The sequence below is a fragment of the Peromyscus maniculatus genome, chromosome 10 (assembly GCF_049852395.1).
Source record: "Peromyscus maniculatus bairdii isolate BWxNUB_F1_BW_parent chromosome 10, HU_Pman_BW_mat_3.1, whole genome shotgun sequence".
NCBI classification, from domain to species: Eukaryota; Metazoa; Chordata; class Mammalia; order Rodentia; family Cricetidae; genus Peromyscus; species Peromyscus maniculatus.
Genome location: NC_134861.1, coordinates 24,393,622 through 24,413,415, shown reverse-complemented (window position 1 = coordinate 24,413,415; position 19,794 = coordinate 24,393,622). Strand labels below are relative to the sequence as shown.

General features: G+C 41.3%; 1 protein-coding gene across 50 annotated transcripts in view; it reads left to right on the top strand.

Moving 5' to 3' along the window:
* The window catches only part of Ehbp1 (EH domain binding protein 1), a 342,848-nt gene that overhangs the window by 59,808 nt on the left and 263,246 nt on the right, over window positions 1–19,794 (top strand). For all 50 annotated transcript variants that reach the window (XM_076546102.1, XM_076546096.1, XM_076546100.1 and 47 more), the window contains one exon: window positions 18,768–18,825. In XM_076546102.1, coding sequence (XP_076402217.1) covers window positions 18,768–18,825 — 58 coding nt within the window. The remainder of the gene's footprint in view (window positions 1–18,767; window positions 18,826–19,794) is intronic.

Below are 19,794 nucleotides of genomic sequence, written 5' to 3'. Positions count from 1 at the left end.
CAGAAGCAGAGAGAAGAGCACTGTTGAGGGGCACTGCTGGGCTCAATGAGGGGCGGGAGCCTCTTCTTAGGGGGCGCAGGAGCCCCTTCTTAGGGTGGAATTCGGAACTACCAACAGCTGTGGAGTATCTGAGGAGGGAAGTGGTGTGAAATTGTCAAGGTGAGAATGGGTGGGCTGGGGAAACAGGGTTGCTGCTGTTAAGGGTCCTGTCCACTTGGTTTGGAATTTAGAGGGATGCAAACAAACACCGAGACTGCATATCTCAATCCAGTTAGTTTCAGAGTTGGCTTAGCCAACGCTTTTGTCAGGAATGTCCAGCCTAGGGAGAGAGGGACAAGAGAATTGAGAGTAGGTGTGGAAGTGGCTATGGCTATGAACCGGTAGACGGAGGCTGGAAAAGGATGAAAGGAAGGCCTGGAAGGTGAGGGAACTGCTGGAAGGTGAGGATTACAGTTTACAGAGCTTAAGGACGCTGAAGAATTGTTGGGTGGAGGTATCAGAGGGAGTCAGGCCGAAGAGGAAGGTAGGAATCAGTGGGATGCTCAGCTTCTGGAGGATGTGGTGGACACTCCTGGAAGGCCCGGTGCCTGTCCCCTTGGCGCAGATGGTCATCAGTGTTATATCATGAGCACACATCCCTGATGTACTTGCCATCAATTTGATGCATCTTAAAATGGAAGCATGTGTGTGTGTGTTTTTTTTTAAATTTAAGAACAGTTCCCTTCTGTATTTGAACAAGTCTGCTCCTGCACCTTGGAGGTGCCCTGCCCTCATTGTGGCTGTAACTATTAAAGTGTGGCAGTTAAGAGCTGGTGACAGAGATGGAACGGAGAAAAGGATCGGAAAAGAACCCCCTGTACCTGTTTGCCCTGTAGAGAGACATTTTGTTTTTTCTTCTGGTGGTCAGGAAATTTAGAGTCTAAAATGTGGGACAGATTCTTGTTAAGGTTCTTGATGTTACCAAGAATAGCGGGAGGAGAAATGGTTAGGACAGGGAGGTTCTTACTGTGAGGGAGAGAGACTGGGCAAAGGAGGACCGGGTGCCATTGTCTGCAGAGTTTTTATTCCTTTTTGTGTTGTAAGTCATGTGACTCGTACACCTTATTTCTTGAAAAAAATCCAACTATTCTCTCTCTGTCTCTGTCTCTCTGTCTCTTCTCTGTCTCTCTGTCTCTCTGTCTCTCTGTCTCTCTGTCTCTCTCTCTCTCTCTCTCTCTCTCTCTCTGTGTGTGTGTGTGTGTACACCATTGGGAGTCAGTTCTCTCCCCATTGTGATCTGGGGAACAAGCCAGGCATCCAGGCTTGTGGCAGGTGCTTCTACCGATGAGTTACTTACTAACGGCCTTGAAGCTGCTAACTTGTTTCTGATTGTATGATAGTGATCTTCAGAGTGACTTAAAACCTGGAATTGATACTTGTAATGCTTTATTCAGATTTTAAATGCTTATCCACTGTCAAGTACAGCTTCACAAAATTCAATTGTTATTGGTCATTTAAGACACATAATGGAGCCTTTTTTTGCCAAGATTGGTCATAGCTGTGTTTATCAAAATGTTTAACTCTGGCCTGCCTGAGTCCAGCTGCCTCTAGCTGTTCAAGTACAGCCATGTAAATTCTTTCATGTTTGTCTGTGGATCCTTTTGTACTATAATGAGAGTTCAGTCATTGCCCCTAGACTGGCTAGCTGCAGTTTAAAGTTTTCACCATCTGGCCCTTTAAGAAAAAGTTTCTCTGGGCACAGTGGCTTACACTAGTAATCTTAACACCATGAGGCTGAGGCAGAAGGAGTTTGAGGCCAGCCTAGGTTACAGAGTGAAACCCTGTTTCAACAAAACAAAACAAAAACAAACAAAAAAACCACCCAAACTAAACAACAAAACACAAAGTAGCTGTAGGACAGAAAAACAAAAAGTTCATTGATTTCTGCTCTGCATCTTAGAGTAACTGCGGAAATGGAACCCAAGGCTTTGAAACAGCTTTGGGGAGGATTCAGTTCTGTGTATGTACCAATTGTGTGATTTCCTGGCAGTGTGAGCATGAACAAGTAATCTCCTAGCACCTGCTTTCCAAAGTGGGGATGCGATCCATGTTCTAGGACAGAGCTGTTTGGGAGGCTGGTGAAATAACACTGAAGGGTTAGGATGGCGTCTGACTTAGTGTGTGTTCAGTAAGTTACCATGGTCTTTCTGTCCCTATCTGACGGTCAGGCTGGAGACAGCAAGAAGAAAATGTAACCTAAACATTAAGCATTGTAAACAAAAATGAATTGGTGCTGAAGACTTAGAGAGACCAAATAGTAAACCAGGGAGCCTGGAGTGTTGAGCCGAAAGGAGGTGTTTTGGTAATATGTTGGCGTTTGTTTGGAAAGAGGAAGTTCTTGTTTTTGTTTCTGGAGCAAAATCAATTTATATAGTGTTATAACTTTTTCTTTAGTAATCGTTTCAAGTAAGTGTAGGGCCGATACATGAGCTTAATTCCTTAAGAGTAGAATAATTTGTCATTGTGTGTGTCCTGTAACAGTGACACACTGGAGCGTCTTCTTCCTTCCTTTCCTCTTGTTTCCTCTGTTGCTCCTCCTCCAGGGCCTTAAGCAGCGAGGGCACTACTATTGAGCTTTATACCAGCCTAAGCTCTAGTTCCTTACAGTAGTCGTTTTTAAAAATTTATTATCATTTATTTATGTGTATATGCGTGTCTGTATATGTTCATGTGCCTGAGACTAGAGGCAACCCCTTGAGCTAGAGTTAGAAGCAGTTGTGAGATACCTGGTGTGGGTCTTGGGAATCGAACTCAGATCCTCTGCAAGAACAATACTTGTTCTTAACTACTGAGCCATCTCTCCACCCCTATAGTAGTGTTTTTGAAAAAAATTTTTTTCTGTCATGATTAAAAAAGAAGCCAGGGAGTAAATTGTATCTGTTTTGTGTAACTTTCTTATATTCCACTAAATCTTGGTTTGCTTATTTTTAAAAGGATTATGGGATTAGATTTTAAGGGATTATGTGAAGAAGTTCCACTCTTAGTGTTTAGTTTGGTCTTATATTAGTTTTGCAGTTAAAATGCTCAGAGAACTTAAAATTTGACATTTCTAGAACTGTGCTCTAATTTTGTAGGAAATTTCAACAAAGAGTCACTGAAGTAGCTCACTGTACAGTTGATAAATAGTCCAGTGTGCTGGGGAAATGGCACAAACAGTTTGAACCAAACACTCAATAAGGTTGTTGATATTGTGCATCAGGAGTTTTGCGTGGTGTCTTAAAGGGGTTGAGCTGAGTGTGAGGTGCAGGTGAGATTACTACAGAAGCCCAGGGCTCCATACTCTCAGTGTGGTCCTTCTGGGAAGTTGGGCCAATAGGCACCTAAAGATTTTCTTTGGCTTATTGGTCTTGGGAATTAAAGATTCCCAAACAAAGATTAAGTTTGGCTTATTGAAAACTTTGCTGTTCTGGTCTTGCTATTTTAAAACACTTCTAAGTTTAAAAAAGTATAAACATTAGCCTTGATTCAAAGATATTGTAAAGGTCCATCCCTGCCTATGTCAGAGTTTGTCAGCTTAAGAACTTAGAGTAGCTATGTTGACTAACTTAGAGCTCTAGACAGGAGCAGAACTGGTATTGCTAGGCCCTGGAGAGAAACTCACTGCACCCTAGATTTAGCAGGTTTATGGCCAAAAGAGAAACTCATGGGCTTAACCTAGAGAGGGTTTTTATTATGAACCCACCTCTCCCTCAGAGGGAAAAAGCCATGGAACTCGGTGTGGTGGCGTAGACCCATAGTCTTAGCACTCAGGAGGCTGAGGCAGAAACACTGTGACTTGGAGAGAGAACAGGCCTGGGCTACATAGTGAGACCCCAGTGGAGAGGAAAAAAAAGAATTGCTGTTAAATTGGTAATGTTTCTGCTGGTCTTAATTGAAATTCCTTTAAGATAATATGGTTGAGGATCTGAATTTTCTGTCATCTAGTTTAAACTAAGGGTGCAGCGTGGAAAATCTGGAAGAACCAACATTTAGTAGAAATCTAGTTGTGTTAGCCAGCACAGGAGTAAATAGTTGTATGTGGTTATTTTTAATCTAAATTTAAATTAAGTAGAATTATGACTTTAGTTCTTCAATTTTATTAGCCCCCATTTTGCTCACTCACTGGCCACAAGCCAGTAAGGGGCTGCACACTGGTCAGTGTGACTGACATCTTCCTGTCACCATTGGTGGGATGCCCTAGTCTGCACCACTGAGTGCTTTGCAGACAGGCCTAGTTCCCCGTCCCTTACATCAGGGATGGTGCTGTGTGAAGTTAGGTGTTACAGCGCCTGCATTTTATTCTTTTCTGCATTTTATAAAAAATAAAATAAAAAAGCAAAAAGCTTAATTAAGGAAACCTTTGCTGGATTCTGGGCGATTTCTGTTGATAATCCAGAAATGTGTACAAATTAAGGTTTAGAATTTTCCTGCTATGGTTCAGCTAATTGGTGATTTTTCTTTATGAAAAAGTGTGGGATTCACTGTATTTCTTTGCTACCTGTATACCTGTCAGAATTAATATAAGCATTTGGTCAAGTTCATTGACTTAAAGACAGATTCTAGTGATTTTCTTCCATATAAGCAGAGAGGTTGAGAGGTTGATAAGGGTGGGGTTTTATTTCATTGAAGTTGTGAACTTGTCAAGTTCTAACATTGTGGCTGTGTTTCCAAGTACATCTAGACCTATCACTGCTCTGCTCCTCTTCCCTTTTCTCTTTCTCCTTGCAAATGCACTTTATGTTCACTTTGGTTCCCTATGGTACCAGCCCCCAGGGGACTGCCTGAACTCAGAGGGAGTACCAAAGAGATGCTTAAAAATGAGCTTGGTCACTCTGTCCAATGCAGAGGTGAGAGCAGAGAGCCCTGATCCCAGGCCGGGTGGTTTTTTTTTTTTTTTTTAAATCATAGCAGAGGTTGGGATGAGGGGATTTCTAGGGTTCAGGACCCTGATTGGCTGACATTTGTCTAGGGGTATATCTGTAAAACAAAAATAGGTGTGTGCTAGACTCAGGGACATATGGCCATCTTATTTAACCTTACCTAATGGTTGCAGTGTTTGGAATGTCAGGTACTTCTCCTTAGATGTAGGCCCTCCCTGGGTGCGGGGTGTGTGTGTGTGTGTGTGTGTGTGTGTCAGCTTATGGCTTTTCCTGGGTCTGGGTGTTGCCTGCATAGAATCTGTGTCTGGGCCTCTAAGCCCGTGTGGTCAAGCTGTGTTGGGTCCCCCACAGTTCTTCTGTTGTGTGTGTTTTGGGATTAAGCTCCGGTTGTTGGGCTTGGTGGCAAACACCTTTGCCTGCTGAGCAGTCTTTCTGACCCCTAAGTTCAGCGGGCAGGCTGGATTGCCTCACTCCTTTCAGTGAGGCTGTGTTTTTGCGAAGCAGGGGTTTTAGTAGCTGTGTGTGAAAGAAAAGCAGGGAGTCTGCGTGGACCAGGACACGGGAAGCAGTGGCAATATGATGACCGGGTTTGAGAAGTTGTCCATTGCCAATGTAAGTAAGCTTCTGTCCTTCTTAGGTTGTTTGGTCCTGATGTGAACAGGCAGAATGGTTAGGTGTTTCTTTTGGCTTGGGGACCGGGGAGTCTATGAAGAAATTGCCCCTGAAAACCAGAAGGTTGGGGAGCCTCTGCAGCAGGCCTCAGTGTACCTTTATGCTTCCTTCCACCAACCGTCTGCTCTCATCTACAGGTAGACTTCTAGACACTGACCTCTGACCCTGATTCACAGAGCTTCCCTGCTGTAAAGCTAAACTATGCCCTTCCATACGATAGTCATTAAAACCCCGTCACTAAATCCCACGTGGACTCGAGAGGAGTTTTGTTTCATTTATTGGAAGTATGAAAAAAAGTATGAACATATGTTAAAACTACCACAGAACTAAGAAAATTTTGGAGGTTTGTACCTGTCCCATTCTCTAGTTTAAATATCCCATGTTTCCAATTAAAATTCATCAATAAACTCTGCCATCAACAATAATTAGGGAATTAACATCTACATAGTGGTATTAGTTAATTTATGGACCTAATCCTAATTTCTCAGTTATTCGAGTAATTCTGTTTAGAAAACAAGTTTTTTTAGACCAATCCAGGGTCATGTATTACACTTAGCTGTCACTGTTTTGTTGTTGGTACTGTTGTTTTGTTTGTTTCAGTCTCTTAGAGTTCTTTAATCCTGGTTTGGGTTTCTATATTATTTCTTTATGACTAGGTTCAGGCGTTAAGTTCTTGTTAAGAGTGTGAGAGTGATGTATGCATGTCGAAAGTCACATGGTTGAACACCTACTGCTGATGTTCATTTCTATAACTTGATTAAAGCGTGGTCTGCCAGGCTTCTGCATGTGAAGTTACTGTCTGCACTTTTGCGGAATGATTCTTGGAAATGATATACGTATCTTAACTTCTAATTAATCTTTTCATTAGTCTAGTCTTCTGATTCTAGTCTCAGAATCTGTGCTTCTCTTTAATTTGAAGCACAGGTAACTGTAAATTAGTGAAACAATGTGTTTCCCCAAGTAAGAACTACTTTTTACAAGGTGTCTCCCTCATTTCTGTAAGGTGTAGATTTTTATAGGTGTTCTTCACTAAGTTGAGAAAATTTCCCTTTATTCCTGAGAGTTGTGATCATGGAAAGGTGTTAGATTTTATCACTTTTCCTATATGTAGTGACACAATTACTACTTTTCTTCTTTAGTTTGTCCAGTCTGGCTTCCAACTTAGGCAACTTTTCTGCCTCAGCCTGCTGAATGCGCTGAGTTTATATGTATGAACTACTTTGCCAAGCTCCTCAATAGCTAACTGTTGAATGTAGAACCAGCCTCGAGTACATAGAACACATTCCACTTGGCCATGGTATGTGTGTTTTCTTCAAATTTGGGATAACTGTAGATTTTTCAGAAGTTAAAAGCTAGTGTAGAGTGTTTGAGTGCGTTCTTTGCCCTGTCTCTTTTGCCATTATATACATAACCGCACATTATCGTGGCGGCACATTGTCAAAATGAAACAGTTGCTGGTGCATCAGCTAAGCTCCAGACTTTATTCAGATTCACCAGCGCTTTGAGCGCTGTCCTTTGTCTCCTCCAGGAGCCAGTCCAGGACGACAAGTTACATCAGTCATTGCTGACAGAGTCTCACTCTTCACTTGCTTTCCTGTTGGTTTTGTGTTATCACTAGAGATTCATTCATTGCTGCGTGTGCACTTGAATTATTGTTATGGTACAAAGTGGCTTATAGTTTGACATTCATCTCTATTCCTGATTCTTCCTGAATTAAAAAAAAATAATTTGTGGCATAGTTTAAGAAGAAAAGAAATAAATTATGTTTATAGAAGGGAACTGACATATAGAGATGGCTTCAGTTTCGAGGTGGCTTTACTGACTCAGAGCACTCGGCATGTTTCTCTGTTAGAGGTCCTTTAATATTTCTCTTTCACTAAAGATCTTTAATTTTAAATTTGCAATTTAGGCCCAATTTGTCTATTTTTAAAACTCTGAGGCAAAATTCCGTGACTATTTTGGACAGCACCCTAAAATCCTGCTTTTGTACAGAAACTTGACCGCGGTCCACTGCTGGCCTGGTTGACGGTGTGGTGGGGTCAAGAGCCCACTGACCGCCGCCTGCTGATGGTTGCCTGTCATGTCCTTAGGTCCATTGTCCTGTATTCCCAGTCCTTCCTGCGGCGTAGGAAAGTAGTGGAGGGGACAGCCTTGCCTAACTCTTTTTTTTCTCCCCCGCGGACAGGGGTTTCTCTGTGTAGCCCTGGCTGTCCTGGAATTCAGTCTGTAGACCAGGCTGACCTCAAACACAGAGATCCGCCTGCCTCTGCCTCCCAAGTGCTGGGACTAAAGGTGTGCGCCACCACCGCCTGGCCAAAAATTACTCCTTGTTTTATTTGTTTGTTTCTTTGGTTTGTTTTGTTTTGTTTTTGGTTTTTCAAGACAGGGTCTCACTATGTAACCCTGGCTGTGCTGGAACTCTCTCTGTAGAACAGGCTGGCCTCGAACTCACAGAGATCTATCTGCCTGCCTTTCCTTACCTTATTCTTGATCTTATCTATTGAGTATGATGCCAGCTGTGGTGTGTGTGTGTGTGTGTGTGTGTGTGTGTGTGTGTGTGTGTGTGTGTGTGTGTTTTATATATTATTTTTAATCAAGTAAAGTTACTTTATGTACCTGGTTAGCTGTAAGGGTTTGTTGTAATCATGAGTAGGTATTGGATTTTGTCAGATGTATTTTCCTGCAGTTTTCTAGCAGTCTTTTTCCTGACTCTCCCTCCCCCATGCACTTTATGCATGAGTGTTTTGCCCTCAGGTGTGTCTGGGCACCACCTGTGTGCAGTGCCCAGGGAGGCCAGAGAGGGCATTGGGTCCCCTGGAACTGGAGCCGCAGACGGTTGTTAGCAGCTGTGAATGTGCTTGGAAGCAACCCGGGTTCTCACTCCTCTCAAGGGACAATCTGCCGGCTGAGTGTCCACATTCATACTCTGAGCTTGTCATGGGTGTGCCCGGCCAGTTCTGCCTGGGCCTCCCTGTGTCCTGGTCTAGTTTGGAATAGTTTTTATGTAGGTCTGTGGCACAAGTGACAACTGAGGACCTCTTATTCTCTGATATATTCGAGGTCAGTCAGATATTTTTACCTTCCATATTTACTTAATTTTTTTTCTTTTGGGAAAAAAAAAACCTATTTCATTGTAGTTCTGAAAGTTTTTCGTATCATCTTCTTCCAGCTCTTCATGTCATGCTTTCTTAGTTAAAAACAAAACAAAACCAAAAAACCCCATAATTTTTAGGGTGTTCTTTTTCATTAAACATTGCTCTTTTATTTTTCTTTTTATTACTTTATGTGTGTGAGTGTATGCACAGGTGTGTGTAGGTGTATGCTCCCCTGTGCACATGTGTGGAGGTCAGAGGTCAATGTTGGATATCTTCCTGTATTGCTTCCCACCTTACTTTTTGAGACAAGGTCTCACTGAACGTAGAGCTCACCAATTGGCTAGATTGACTGACCAGCACGTCCTCCAGACCCTGCTATCTCCGCCTCCCAGTGTTGGCATGACAGGCCTGTAGCTGGCCTTTTATGTGGGTTCTGGGGTCTCAACTCAGACCCTGGCCTTGTGTGGCAAGCACTGTACCTACAGTACCATCCCTACGGCTCCTTCTCTTACCTTCCTCATGCCTGTAATGTTGTTTATATCTCTCTCAGCATACTGGTTATATTGTCTCAGCTTCGTCAAGTTCCTCTTTTCTTTCTTTCTGTCTTTTAAAATTTTTTAAAATAGCATCTTGCCTTTTATATTAGGATTTTCTTAGTGATCCTTGGCTGTTCACATTGAAGATGGAGACAATATGGAACATGTGCGTGGAGTAGCTGGTTGCCCACCCTCTGTTTCTGAGAGAATGCCATATTCCTTCTTTCTTCCCTCCTTTCCCCTTCTCTCTCTATTCCCCACTCTTGGTCTTCTCACACACTGTTTCATTTGAAACTATAAATGGTTTATATGTTTCTTTTTGCATGTGTGTGTCTATATGGGTGTATTGTGTGTGCACTTATGTGGACATCCTTGCATGTTCTTCTTCCTCTACTGCCAATGTCTTCCTAATTTTCTAATATAAAAATATTGCTGAGTCAAGAAGCACAATGAGTCATTGCTGTGTGTGTATGAAATACAGATCTCCCAAATAATACGCCTGCTTTCTTTATTGTTTTATAGTGCTGCCCATAGTGATTCCTCTAATTTAGCATTTTACATATTCTTTATTTCCTGTGCCTGTTGGAACAAGTCTCACATGCCACCAACACAGATATTAGTATTCTCATGTGTTATTTGAACATATTTTTACATTGGTCCCGTGAGGCTCTTATTTCACAAGTGCGAAGCCTCTTGGGGCCTAGATGGTACAAGCAGAAGGTGAATTGGAATTTAACCCAGATCATTCTGTCTTCGTATGACTATTTTTTTTTTTTTTATCTTATTCCCTGTTTCCTTCTCAATGCATTCTTTTTGAATGCCTTTTCCCCCTAAGGAAATCTCTCTAGAGCCTTAAAATCAGAATTAAGACGGTCAGATAAAAGCATCACTTTCAGAGTAGATTGGGGTGAATTGTATGATTATCTTGAAGGATGTGGTTAGATGATGTATTCTTTGTTTCTACTTGTATCTATTTAGGGAATTGGGCACATACCCCCAGAATACTGATTTCTGTTTTAGTGACATGTGATGTTCATTCCAACAGGACCAGGAAATGAATAGTAAGAAATATGCTAAGTTAAAGGAAATAGTCCATGTGGCTCGTATAGTAACAATAAGGTATTATCCAGGAGAGCTGTATTTCATACATACATAGCAATGACTCACTGTATGGATTATCTCTTTAGATTGGAAAAACTAAATGTTTTGTGCTACTGAGTAGTGTACTTTATGAAGGTTTGTCAAAATATATTTGGCTCACTTATGCCAAACTAAATTTCTTCAGTATGAGTGCTCCTAGTCTTAAATAGTTCTAGAAAAAGGGTCAGCCAGAGATATCATGTATTTCATCAGTTCAATACTTTTAGCCACAAGTAGTCACTCTAAGATACTTTAAAAAAATAATATAGTGCAAAATATATTTTAAAAATGTATTTCTACTTGTGCAAAGATCTTTTACACTTTTAATGTTAGGACTGTCATTGATTTGTACAGAATGGAAGTTATACCTAGATGCTTGTTTATACGATGTGCTTTGTGTTTGTATGCATTTTCTCCTGTTGAATTACTGTAGCTTGCTAAGTAACTTGTGAAGGAAGCATAGAGGGAGTGTATTAACTAGTTGTGTAGTGTAGTGTAGTGCAGTCGGAGGCGGATGTGCCTACCGAAGAGTAAAAGCTATTACTGAGAAATAGTAAAGTCAGAGTCTCTGTGATAAGATAATTGTCCTCCTCTTGTTCAGTGTCCATAGCACCCCGCCATGAAATGTCCTGATATGGCTCAGGACTCTTTCTACAGAGTAAGCTGGTTGTGTCAGGAAGTGCCTATGCACATTAAGTTCGTTATTAATCATTTTAAGTGGTTCCTGGACTCTAAGAGGAATGTGCACTTTTCATGTTCTAAAGCTTTCTTATTTTTCTTGTTTCATAGTTTCATAACTTAGGTTTCTCTATTTTTAAATAGCTCAGAGACTTCAATATAAATTTGAGTTCTTTTATCCTTGGAAACATTGATTTCATATTAGTGAAAAAGATTGGGTTACATTTTGGTCTCAGTGCTTTGAAATGTAAGCTTCTACAAGATAACAGCTATTATATTGCCAGAGAGGCAGGTGGAGGAGGGAGATGTGCTTTACTGAGTTTTTTTAAATGTAGGTAGGTGTCCGTAGTACATATCTATACCCAGAAATACAAATAGCCTAACCTAATAAAATTTTACTTTAAAAAGAGGTTTGTTTGTTTATTTATTTATTTATTTATTTATTTATTTACTTATTTGTGTGTGTGTGTGCTCACACGCGTGTGCGCGCACACGAGCACAGGTGCTCATGTTGGCTAGAGGCTTTGGACCCCCTGCAGATGGAGTAACAGGTCATTGTGAGTCATGTGACATGGGTGCTGGCTAGTCTTATGCCAACTTGACACAAAGTAGAGTCATCTGAAAGGGAGGAACCTCAGCTGAGAAAACGCCTCTGCCAGATCCAGCTATAGAGCAAATGTTCTTAGAAGAGGGCCCAGCTCATGGTGGGTGGGGCCATCCCCGGCTGGTGGTCCTGAGTTCTGTAGAAGCAGGCTGAGCAAGCCATGGGGAGCAAGCCAGCAAATAGTACCCCTCCATGGCCTCTGCATCAGCTCCTGCCTCCAGGTTCCTGCCATGTTTGTGTTCCTGTCCTGGCTTCCTGCAGTGATGGACTGCAATGTGGAAGTGTAAGCCAAGTATACCCTCTCCTTCCCAACTTGCTTTTGGGTCATGGTGTTTCGTCGCAGCAATAGAAATCCTAACTAAGACAGTAATGTTAGTTAGCTAATTCAGGATTGTTAGAGAAATACAAATCCTTTATCCTGTCCTATATTTCTCATTTCTCTTTTAAATCATCAATCATTTAACCATTTGGTGCTATCTAATGTTAGGAGTCACTGAACCATAGTATTTAGAACTAGTTCAGTTTTTGTATAGTCCCTTTACATTTGATACATTAGGTAATAGCCTCAGTGAAATTGAGAAGTACTTTTAGTATCTTGGTTCCAGAACTAGGAAAAGAAAGTTTCCTATCTCCTCCCAGTCCAGGGTTCCTTCCTCTGTATTGAACCATCTTTGAAGGATCTTTTATCAATGTGTGTCTCTCAGATTTAAACAGTTTCCTTACATTTTCTTTCTCTTAAGATACTGACTCTGAAAAAGTGAGCATTTTAATTGACATGGAGGAGAATGAGTGATCTGAAAGTATGTCTGCTATTATCTGGAGTCCTGTAGGAAGGGCTCAGGAGTAGAGTGGCTTCGGAGGAAGGCGGGAGGATGCTGGGGGTCAAGTAGGGTCTGGTAAAAACTTTTCTTAGACCTTGGGAATGTTGTGAACTGAAGACAGAATTGCTACCCTTCTCCTTACACTTCTGTTGCTTAGAAAACAAAATTCAGTCTGAAGACTCTTTAAAGTCAATGGAATTAAAAAATGAATTTCGCCAGGCGGTGGTGGCGCACGCCTTTAATCCCAGCACTCAGGAGGCAGAGGCAGGCGGATCTCTGGGAGTTCAAGGCCAGCCTTGGCTACAGAGTGAGTTCCAGGAAAAGAGCAAAGCTACACAGAGAAACCCTGTCTCCAAAAACCAAAAAAAAAAAAAAAAAAAAATTCATTTTTTCTCGCCTGATTCTAAACTTAAAAATGTTGTAATTCACTGCTTTCTTTATAACACTCCCAACATAAAATTATATAAATCCATAGTAGAAGGTACAGAAAAGTATTTCTGTTTTTGCCTTCTCTAATAACTTTTAATATTATTAGCTTTCTTAGCTAATTCTCTTCCTCTTCTCAACTAGCCCCATTTCTGCTTTCATGCTGGCGTGTGTGTGTGTGTGCCTGTGTGTGTGCCTGTGTGTGTGTATCTATCTGTGCATGTGTATGTGTGAGTGTGTGAGTGTGTGTGTGTTATGTCCAGTGAGATTCACTAGGTTTATTACAGGAGCAGGGGATCCTCAGAGCGACTCCTCCACTAAAGACTGTCTCCCCTCCCTCAGCGAACGCAGGCTGCATATGAAGCATCAGTGGAGGGTAGAGCCCCACAGGTCCCTCCCTCCTCTTTGGCAGATGGTGACTGGCCCAATCTTGTGCAGATAGATAACTACAGCTGCTGGGAATTCAAGAGTGCTGGCCATATCATGTCCTGAGTTCAGCATTCCACACCTCTCCCCCAATTTCCTCTGGCTCTTATATTCTTTCCACTCTTCTGAACTGTTCCCCAAGCCTAGGAGGGGTAATAAAGTTGTCCCAGTTATGCCTGGGCATTGAACATTCATTTGTTCTCAGTACTTTGACCAATAATGTTTATTCATTGTAGAAAAAATAGAAAAGTTTATTCCTTATTGATATTCACATTATTTGGTTATCAAGTTTTGGTACCTCATTGGAAGACATTTGCTCTTGGTGTCTCTAATATATAGCATAGAAGAAAACTAAAGTCTATATTAACACAAATCCTAAACACTGTCACATGCTTAGGATCTTAGAAAATATTTTTAATTGCTGTATAATTTTCTAAGCAGACATACTGTAATTAGTCACTCATCTGTTGTTGGGTTTTACATTAAAAGTGTCATTAGAAATTATAGTTTTTACAAATTCTGAATCAAATCATCTCTGCTGCTGGGCAGGTTCTTTGGAGTGTGTGCTTCCTGAGATAGTTATGAACACACTCCTTTCTGCTGAAGACCCCTTTTCTTAGCGTTTCCCCAGCACTGTGCCTCCTGCTGGGTAGCTGGCTTTAGTTGCCTCACAGTGGTTGTCAGCTTAGCTTGTCTCTTGCACCATGGTCTGTCTGCTGTTGCTCCACCTAGTATTAGGAACATAGTAAGCACCCAGTAAAATATCTGTTGAATGCTTTTGAAGTTTTTAGAACAGCGGTCCTCAACCCATGGGTAGCAACCCATTTGAGGGTCAAAGAGCCTTAGGGGTCACCTAAGACCATCAGAAAACACAGATATTTACATTATGATTCGCGAAAGTAGCAAAATTACAGTTATGAAGTAGCAACAAAAATAATTTCATGGTGGGGGTCATCACAACATGAGGAACTGTATTAAAGGGTCATAGCATTAGGAACATTGAGAACCAATGCTTTAGAATGTTATGTGACTGATTTTCATGTGACAGTTTGGGATTTTTTTGTTTTTGTTTTAAGATTTATTTACCTTTGTATATGAGTGCTGTTTCTCTGTGCACCGCATTGGATCCCATTATAGATGGTTGTGAGCTACCATGTGGGTGCTGGGAATTGAACTCAGAACCTCTGGAAGATCAGCCAGTGCTCTTAACCGCTGATCCATTTCTCCAGCCCCAGTTTTGGATTTTTACAAACATCTTTTCAAGTTTACATCATACATGTGACACATAGAAGAGTATAGAAATGGAAGTGATTTTCTTTCAGCTTACCTTCGTACCCAGCAGTGGAAAGCGAGGGCAGGTTTAAGGATGGAGTTCCCTGCTTTGTAATATGGACTTCATAGCCCTCTCTTTCTTTCTCTACTCCCCTTTCCTTCTCCAGAATTTAGGGTCAGAACCATGCTTTGACACAGAGCCTCTTTCTGAAAATTTAAGTTGTTCATTTTTCATGGTCTCTGAGAGTAAGGGAGAAGGTGATAAATGTTTGTTTTCTTGTTTTTATGTTTTGAGGCAAGGTGTTACTCTGCAGCCCAGGCTAGCTTAGAACTTCTGGTCTAGTCTATTCTAGCCTCAAAAGCTGATTTGCTCCAACGAGAACATCAAAAGACTTTGATTTCCAGGGAAACACTTCAGATAGAAGTACAACTACATACACTTATGTGTGTATCTCAAGGTCTGTATTTAAATGCCTTTAAGGTCTCCCTCTTCCTCCTCTGTGTCTTAGAAGGCTGATTACCCTGTTGCTACTGGACTAAACATGATCACTGGATACTCTCTGGAACCTGAGCTCTATCAGGTTTTCTTGGCTTTTCTTTTGATAGAAAGTTTTATAAATACAGGCTCTCTGATAGCTGGAGAAAGCTCTAATGATGTCCTTTTCCTCCTGGAAGTTCATTAGTAAATATTTAATGGTTCTTTTCGAGCACAGTATGAATACTAAAATATTAATCACAGGCAGCCATTTGTTGTTGGTACACTTCTATTGAGAATGGCTTACTTTTGAACATTCTGCTTGACAATATAAAACTAGATTCTATTTAGATGTGTTTCCCTGTGTGTATATCACGTGGTGCTAGGGCTCAAACCTAGGGTCTTGCACTGCTAGGTAAGCACTCTGCCACTGACTTACACCCACGTCCCTTAGCCAAGACATTTACAGTGTTGATAGGATTGGAATCGGAAAAGTTTAGCTATCTCTGTGGGTGTTCTTATATGTCACTTATGTGAGCAGAGTACTGCCCCTCCTGCTTTCCGCTGTTAAAAAGCTTCACTTTCCTGAAGCGTTAAAGTGGATTGAGAGTGGGAGGGGTCTCAGGGTCTAGTTAGGAGAAAGTGGAATTCAAACAGCAGTGCAAGACTGTGGAGGAGAGACCTCTTGTCGTCACGATCACTAATGCTGTAAGCCATGAAGTGTGGGGTTGTTTAACCATGTTCATGTTAGTCAGCGGTTCACTGCCGTCACTGCACTGTTGGAATCACCTGTGGAATTGTTCAAATTCTACACACTAGCTCCATTAGGTTAGATCCTCCAAGGCGGGATATAAGCATTGGTATTTTAAAAAAGTTTCCCAGGAGGTTTTAATGTGTAGCCAAGATAAACATTCTTGAGAAGTTCCTATCTGCTGCAGAGAAAGTGCTTTATACTACTACTGGCTTTTGTTAGATCTCTTCAATTATAATTAATCAATTGGATATTCTTGGATGCAACTTAGGTTCATTCTTTTCAGTAATGAACATTCATTGGGCCTTGTAACCTTGTACCAAATTTTTATTAGTTGCTAGTAATACTGAGTTAAAGTTCAGTTAGTGTGGTCTAGTAGGGGAGATAGAAGTAATTATACTATGTTATATAAAAAGTATGTAAATAGAGACATGGCTTGGGTATTGACTGAGAACTTAGTAGGGGCTTTAACTCTGCCTGAGGTTTGGTGTGTGTGTGTGTGTGTGTGTGTGTGTGTGTGTGTGTGGACATTGTGTGTGTGAATGGAGGTGTTAAGATGAAATAAGAAATAGTCAAAATTTCACAAAGAAGGCTAAAAGGTAAGAGTTTATCAGGTAGGAAAGGAGGAGGTAGAGGCAGGGCTCCCCTGTAACAAACACCTGAAGATGTTAAGAACTAAGGAATGTGCATTCAGGGCTTGGTTGGGGAGAAGCTGTTTATGAGGTACTAAGAGTTAGTTATCCTAGAAGGTAAGTCAGTTCGATGGCAGACTGTTCTTTCACCCCTATTGGAGACTGTTGCCTTGCCTGACTAGAGGCCACATGATCAGATAGATGTATGTAGGGTCTCACTAGGTCATCAAGACTGCAGCTGCTGGAGGGGCGCTGGGGAGAGAGAGGAGGGAGAGAGGACAGAGGAGAGTTTGGGTTTTGTTTTTAAGTTTAGGTTATTGTTCTCTGTTGGCACAGAGCCTCAGATGAATGCTGTTTTCTAGAAATGTCATCCCTATCACCTGGTCACTGCTCCCAACATCTCACTCTGGGAAGACTCACCACAATTGAATTACATCACTTTGCTTATTATTGCCACCAGAAACATTGTATATTTGTTTGGATAAATCCTTATTCAAACAGATTTCATTATTGGCATTTTCAAGTTTTTTGTTTGTTTGTTTGTTTGTTTTTGGTGTGTGTATTATGTTCAGGTTCTGCCCCATAGAAAGAACACCCATTATTAGCATTTGCTTTCTTTTGCTTCCATACATCTTCTCTCTTTACATTGTGAATGCTTCATCTTTGTGTGTGTGTAATCGTTTTTATTACACTTATGTATGTATGGTGTATTTTTTTGTGTGTGTGTGCGCACTTGTATCATGTGTGGGAGTGGGATAATTTGTGGGAGTCAGTTCTCTGCCTCTGCCGTGTGGATTTGGGGTAGTGAACTCAGGTGGTCAGGCCCGGCAGCAGTTGCCCTCTCCTGCTGTGCCATCTTGCGGGTCCTAAATGGTGCTTGAGTGATGGTGTGGCTGGATGTAAACTCGAGGGCAGCAGCTGTTTCCTCTTGCACTTGAAGATTTGACTTCACTGTCTCCGGGACTGTCGTTACTGGCGAGAAGTTGAATTACTTATTACTCATTTGTCTGTGACTTCCATGTTTCCTCTCTTTATCTTTATGGTTTTTCTGGATTCCTGCTTCTCTGCAGGGTGGTTGTAATGTATGCAGTTGACTTATCCTGTGTATGGTTTGATGCATACAGTACATAACTTTCCTTTTCTGTACTGAGGATTAAACCTAGTCTTCATGCATGCTAGGCAGATGCTCTGGGCTCTTTTCACTGTTTCTTTGGAGCTGGAGCGTCTCTGGTCAGGGCTGGGCTTCAGCTTCCAATCCTCCTGTCGCAGTCTCCGGGGAGCACCTGGGATTGTAGGCTTGTCACCAAGCCTGGTGTGGGAAACGTTTTAATTAAGTCTTTTTGAAAATCAAAGTGTAAGTAAACTAACAGATAATAATAGTCTTCCTATTTTTCCAGAAGCATGGAGGAGAGCTTAGTTGTATTAGCTAAAGACACATTTCCATTGGCAGAAGATAGAGAGGATAGGTCTGTGAGCTTGTGAGGTCTTAGTTACAGTCTGGGCTCTGCCAGTTTGTAAGGTTGCTTACAACCTGTACAGGTTATAGTTGGTGCTGTGTGTATCTTTCAGCACAGCATTGTTTTTGTGAGGGTAATTTGATGATAATGAAAATGTCTGAAAGTTGTTAAGCATTGTGTGTAAGATACAGGGTAGTGTAGCCCACAGACAAATTATGGAAGTGCCCTTTTAATGCCTATTTTCTCTAAATTAAAAGGGTTAATGTGGGAAAAGTACAGCATTTTTGGAGGAGATAGATGTATGCTTTTCTTTTTAAATTATAGTCAATTTTGAGTTTTGTATTCTCCTTGGTTTGTTGCAGTGAATTAACTTGCTATACTTTTTAAGAAAAGTCGAGAGGAAATATTAGTTATTTCAACTCGATCATATCTGAATTTGGCATCTACTGTGTTTGGATATAGACCTGTTTGAAGCTTAACTACTTTGTGTAATCTAGTAGAAGACACTCTTGTCCTTTTGCGTGTATGTGTGTGGGGTGTGTGCATCTTTGTGCACATGCACTCACTCACCTGTGTGTTCATGTGTAGAAGCCAGAGGTCAGTTCCTGATATCTTTATCATTCCTCATCTTAGTTTCTCAGGGTTCTCACTGAAGCTGCAGCCATCATTTTGACCTGGCTGACAGGCTGATGGGCTCCTGGGATCCTCCTGTCCCTGTGCCCTGAGCATTGGGTTACAGGACACAGTGCCACACCCAGCTTTTATCTGGGTGCTTGGGCTCTCGTAGAAAGCATGTCACCTGTGGAGCCACCCCAGCCCACTTTAGTCCCTTTGAAGGTACTAAAACTAAACTTTAACTTTTTTTTTTTTTTTTAATTTAACAGGCAACCAGATAAACTGGTGGTAGTCTGGACAAGAAGAAGCCGAAGGAAGTCTTCCAAGGTGAGTCCACGCTGAACAGTTACCACTTACAGACTTGTGCCGAGGGTTAGTTTGTTCAGATGCTGAGGAGGGACGCAGCAGTAAGAAGTGGATGCCAGAGTCCATTGCTGGGTCCATTGCAGGAGAGGAGGAGTGGACTTTTTCTCCTTGTACTGATAGTCTTGTGTGTAGAGACTAGAACAGAATTTTAAAATGTCCAGCAGCAGTTCTATAACTTTTAAACTTTCTGTTCTGTAGATATACACATTTTTATGAGCATACAACTGTAAGCATATTTATTGGATGTTAGTTTTTCCATATAGATAGACCTCTATTAAGAAAAGTTTGTTAGTTGGTAATTGAAATTTTAAAAATTATTAAAGGCGCCTTCCAAGGTGGTTTTGTTTTTGATAGTGTCTCACTTTGTGTCTTGGGCTGGCTTAGATTCTGTGATCTTCCCTTTTGTGCCTCCTGAATGCTGGGATTACAGGGGTGTGTCACCACATCTGGCCTGCAGTTTTAATTTTATTAAGCTAAAACTTATGCATCCATAATTAACCAAACCTTAGTTATTCAATTCAGCGAGTGTATTAGTCACTGTTCTATTGCTTGAAGAGACACCATGACCACGGCAACTCTTATAAAAGAAAGCATTTAATTGGAGCTTGCCTACAGATTCGGAGGTTCAGTCCGTTATCATCATGGTGGGGAGCATGGTGCCATATTGGCAGACATGATGCTGGAGAAGTAGCTGAGAGTTCTACGAATGATCCACAGGCAGCAGGAAGAGAAACACTGGGCCAGACTGTGGGATTTTGAAACCTCAAAGCCCATCCCCCAGTGACACACTTCTTCCACATCTCCTAATCCTTTTCAAGTTTTGCTGTTCTCTGATGATTAAGCATCAAATATATGAACCATTCTTATTCAAACCACTACAGTGATATATATAATAATTTATGAACAAATGTTTATAATTTATAATATGTA